Here is a 4,798-nt window from a genome sequence, read left to right as displayed (position 1 = left end):
CCAGCCTGGTCTACAAGAGCTAGTTCTAGGACAGGCTCCAAAACCACAGAGAAACCCTGTTTCGAAAAACCAAAAAAAAAAAAAAAAAAAACTGACAAGATACAGGTAAAGGAATAGGCATTACAAGGAACATTACAGAAAGTCTGACAAAGGAGAAAACCCAAAGTGAGTAAAAAATCTTGAGCATGCTAGCGGACCACCAAAATCCATCACATGACTCTGAAGAAGTAGATTTAAAAATATAAAAACTCAGGGCTGGAGAGATGGCATACTGGTTAAGAGCACCGGCTGTTCTTCCAGATCCGAACTTTAACTCCCAGCACTCACATGGAGGCTCACAACCATCTATAACTGAAGTCCTATGAGATCTGATACCCTCTTCTGGAGCACAGATATACAAGCAGACAAGAAACCCAAAGACATAATACATAAATAAATCTTTTTTTTAAAGTATAAAAACTCTCTCAGAGTTTCACTATACCAAGACTACATAAAGAGCAACCATAAGAAGGGAACACTACTAACTAGGTTGGGACAACAGGCAGAAATGAGGAGTGTTGTGAGCAGCCTGAGACACCAGGCAGCTGTATCATATGACCTATAAAACACTATTTATTCAAGTTCAAGCTGAGGTTCCTCAGGACATTGAAAAACTAAATCTCACTGAGTTAGAGAGATGGACCAGCAGTCTGTTGAGAGCACTAGCTGCTCTTCCAGAACCATCCCAGCACCCACACGATGGCTCATAATTGTTTATTATTGGTTAGTTCCATTTCTAGGAAATCTAGTGCCCTTCTCTGGCCTCTGCAGGCACCAGGCAAACACAGAGCACTCATACATAGATTCAGACAAACACTCACAGACATAAAATAAATACATCTTAAAAAAGGCAAATCCCATGTCTCAGATTTTAAAATCTGTTCTTCTAGCACTCTGACCACATTAAGTACTGGCACTACAGAATTGCAGTTCTTAACACAAGAAAGGAAAAGATATATATATAAAATAAAACGTACATTAAGCTCAATTTTGGATTCCATGAGGCGAGAATGATCCGCACAGTCCACCAGAAAAACTATCCCATTAATCGCTGGCAGATAATTTTTCCAAACCCGACGTGCTAAAAGACAAAATTTGTAGATCAACAAAACAGTTGACAAGTGAATAACCTAATGGTCTATAGAATGAGATTTGCCGAGCTTACCACGTCCTGGCCGCCAATGGCAGTTAAAACAGAGGATACATATTGATGGCCTATGAGCAAATCCTGAGTTTTGAAATCTAGGAGGTTCTGCTTTCCTTGACAAAGGGTAAACCTAGCAACTCCATACCCATCTGTAACTTAATGGCTGTCCCCTTCGTTAAAGTTTGCCAAAATCTCCACCAGTCCCAATGCTGTAAATGAGGAAATAATAAACTCACCAGTTTGGGCCCTGGAGCTACCTTTGTTTGCAACCTCCAAGTTAAAACATGATAATACGATTTAATTGTTCATATAATTTTGGTTCCATGGTAATTCCTAATAGCTAATTTGTATGTATGCTGACAGACTTGAAAGGTGGACCTGGTAGGTACTTGAAACTTTCAAGCCAGGTACTCAGTTTCCAATAATTAAGCAATGCTTTCTGTTTATCATTGTCCTGAGATATGCTCCCACAACATTGTGCAGCCTGGGCTGGCCTTGAACTTTCCATCAGATCCCCATTACTGAAATTACAGATCTGTGCCAACATGCCAGCAATAAATAATTTATTTATATGATTACTTTTTTGTGACAAGACATGGTGAATGTTTCAAAGTAGTGCTTAACGTACTATAATTTCAGGGCATTGGGGGCGAGGATTGGTGAACTACATTCTCACAACTTAAGGGATTTGCTTAAGACAGGACCTTCCCACATGGTCCAAGCTGACACTCACGTCCTTAGTGCTGGGGCGCTGGGATTGCAGACATGTGCCACCACACCCAGACTGTATTATATTTCCAGTGCTCACATGGATCACAAAGGAGGCAGATCCGCATGGTCGCCTGGCTGCCTCTAAAGTGGGGTGGGACAGAGACTGCAGTTTTCACTCCTTGTCACACATGACAGTTTATCACAAACCTGTGTGACTTTTATAAATTAAAATTTAAGAAGTCACACAAATAAAAAATCATCAAGGCGCACAATACTGTAGTAACTCCTCTCAAACGGCAGTCACACATACACCTGTGTGTGCTAGCAGCTGGGAGCCTGAGGTAGGAAGATCGAGAAGAGTTCAGGGCCAGAAGCCAGTGAGACGGCTCGGCAGGTAAGAGCACCTACCACTGAGCCTGACACCTGAGTCTAATTCTAGAGCCCACACAGTGGAAGGAAAGACTTGTTCCCACAAGTCGCTCTCTAAACGCCACAGGTGTGCTGAAGCGTGAAAACACACACACACAATAAATATTTTTAAAAAAAGGTGAAAAACAAAAAAAAATCAGATCAGGGCTTGGAGACAAGGTTCGGTACTTAAGATGGGGAGCAGGTGGGGGTGGGTGGGGTGGGAACGGGATAGCTATGTAAAATAAGAAAAGATTATATTAAGAAATTCTTAATTTAAGCCAGGAGGTGGTGGCACACACCTTGACAGGACATAAAACTATAGTGAAACCCTGTCTGGGAAAAAAACAAACAAAAAATTCTTAATTTAAAAAAAATTCCCCCCCCCCCCCGTTGACACGGTTTCTCTGTGTAGCCTTGGTTGCAGTGGGACTCTCACTCTGTAGACCAGGCTGGCCTCAAGCATTGAGACCAGTGAGTCTCTGCCTCTCAAATGCTCCCTCACAGGATTGCAATTAGTTTCTTTTCCCAGTCTTCTCAGAATTTCTCAAGTCTTAAAACAGCTCACCCCTGCTCCTAGAGTTTTGCCAAATACAAACTGAGGGTCCATCAGACAAAAATACCCATTCTGTAGATCTCTAAAATACACAGAAGGGAGACTGGGGGTGTGGCTCAATGGTAAACCACTTACTTAACATGTACCAGGCCCTGAGTCTGATCCCCAGCACAGCAGAAAACAAGTCAGCAGGGGCTAGACATGACTCAGTGGTTAAGGGTGTGTACTGTTGGACCCAAGTTCAGTTCCCAGCACCACGGTCGGTAATTCCAGCTTCAGGAGGATTCAATGCCTCTGGCCTCTGCCAGTACCTACACTCACATGCACACACCCCACACAAAAAACTTTTATAAATAAAAGTAAACTTTTTAAAAAATTGACAAGGCTGGAGAAATGGTTCAGCAATTAAGAACACTGGCTCCTCTTCCAAAGGACTTGGGTTCTATTTTCAGCACCCACCTAATATATTACGAATGTCTCTAACTCTAGTTCTGGGGGATCTAATACCCTCTACTAGGTTCTGTGGGCACCAGGCATACATAGCACATATGGACAGCACATAAACATATATACAGGCAAAGCACCCAGAAAAATAAAATAATTTTGAAAATTTTATAGGTGTAAATTAAAAGCAAATAAACAAATATCCATAGAACATTCTTTATGGGAATGTAAGAGACAGAGACACAGGCCAAATAAGGCAAAAAGGACTTAGAGCTGAGCAAAAAGGTATTAGAAAATGTCTCAACTGTCCCAAATGAGCAGAGCATACAAAATACTAGTTGAAAGGGGTCACAAATACCCAGTGTTCTTCTGGAAATTTTTGAGAAATTTAAAAGTAATTGTTAAATAATAAAATCTCTTACATATTCACATCCTACTGAATAAAGTATACAAAACAGACTTGGTAACTAAACATAAATATGATATTTTATGGCCAGCCTGGTCTATGCAAAGTTCCAGGCCAGACAAAACCATATATTGAGATCCGATCTTAAAAACAATACCACTAAACAAGACTATTCAACATGTCATTGAGTAGACCAAACTTTCTCAAATGATTCATAAAATAAATAGCACTATGTACTAAAAGAGACTAGCAAATCTGGACAAAATCTATAAACATTTACACCTTTTTAAACACAATTAAAATTAGAAAAACTCAGGCATGGTGGTGCATGCCTGCAATCCTAGCACCTGGGAGGTGAAAGCAGAACACAAGGGAACTCATGGAGGGCCTGGCCTGGGCTACATACATGAAACCTGTCTCTAAAAGAAAAGTAGACGAAACAACCTCACTGAAGTAGTAAAACTCTAATCCTAAATACAAATAATATACAAGGTAAAATGAGGGCTGGTGAGACAGTTCAAAGGACAGAAGTCCTCGCCTCACTGGGATGGGGACAAGGTGGAGTCCCAACAAGGTGGAAGAAAGAACCAAGTCCACAAAGTTGTCTCCCAACCTCCACACCAGCACCATGGCATGCATACCCCATACATTATGCATATGTACACACAATTTTTAATTTTAAAAAGGTTAAGTGGTACACTTCTGTGCCACTGTGTCTCAGAAAATACCCTCAGTCTCTTACCTTGTTCATGTCCACCAAGATCAAAAGTGGTAAAAGTCATTCCAGCAATTGTCAGCTCTTCTGAGGCTAAAAGTACCAAAAACAAAACAAGAAGGCAAAAGAAATAAACTTCCAACCAAAAGTCCAAGTGCTAGTACTAAAAACCAGTACTAATGCAAATATAAATACATTTTCATGTTGTTAAAAGGGCACAGGAATGAAAATAGTCTTAAGCTAAAAGCTTCTGTTTTTCGTTTCTCCAAAAGTTTTCTGCTTAAGATCAGATATGGAGCCGGGCGATGGTGGCGCACGCCTTTAATCCTAGCACTCGGAGGCAGAGGCAGGCGGATCTCTGTGAGTTTGAGA

At 40.9% G+C, this 4,798-nt stretch overlaps 1 protein-coding gene across 1 annotated transcript in view; it reads right to left on the bottom strand.

The window, feature by feature from the left end:
* Positions 1-4,798, bottom strand: part of Sar1a (secretion associated Ras related GTPase 1A) — a 16,636-nt gene that overhangs the window by 6,921 nt on the left and 4,917 nt on the right. The window contains exons 4-5 of the mRNA XM_005360095.2: positions 4,454-4,519; positions 1,017-1,120 (exon numbers count right to left, since the gene is read on the bottom strand). Of these exons, the coding sequence (XP_005360152.1) occupies positions 1,017-1,120; positions 4,454-4,519 (170 nt within the window). The remainder of the gene's footprint in view (positions 1-1,016; positions 1,121-4,453; positions 4,520-4,798) is intronic.

The sequence above is a fragment of the Microtus ochrogaster genome, linkage group LG2 (assembly GCF_000317375.1).
Source record: "Microtus ochrogaster isolate Prairie Vole_2 linkage group LG2, MicOch1.0, whole genome shotgun sequence".
NCBI classification, from domain to species: Eukaryota; Metazoa; Chordata; class Mammalia; order Rodentia; family Cricetidae; genus Microtus; species Microtus ochrogaster.
This window is presented reverse-complemented; position numbering and strand designations above follow the sequence as displayed.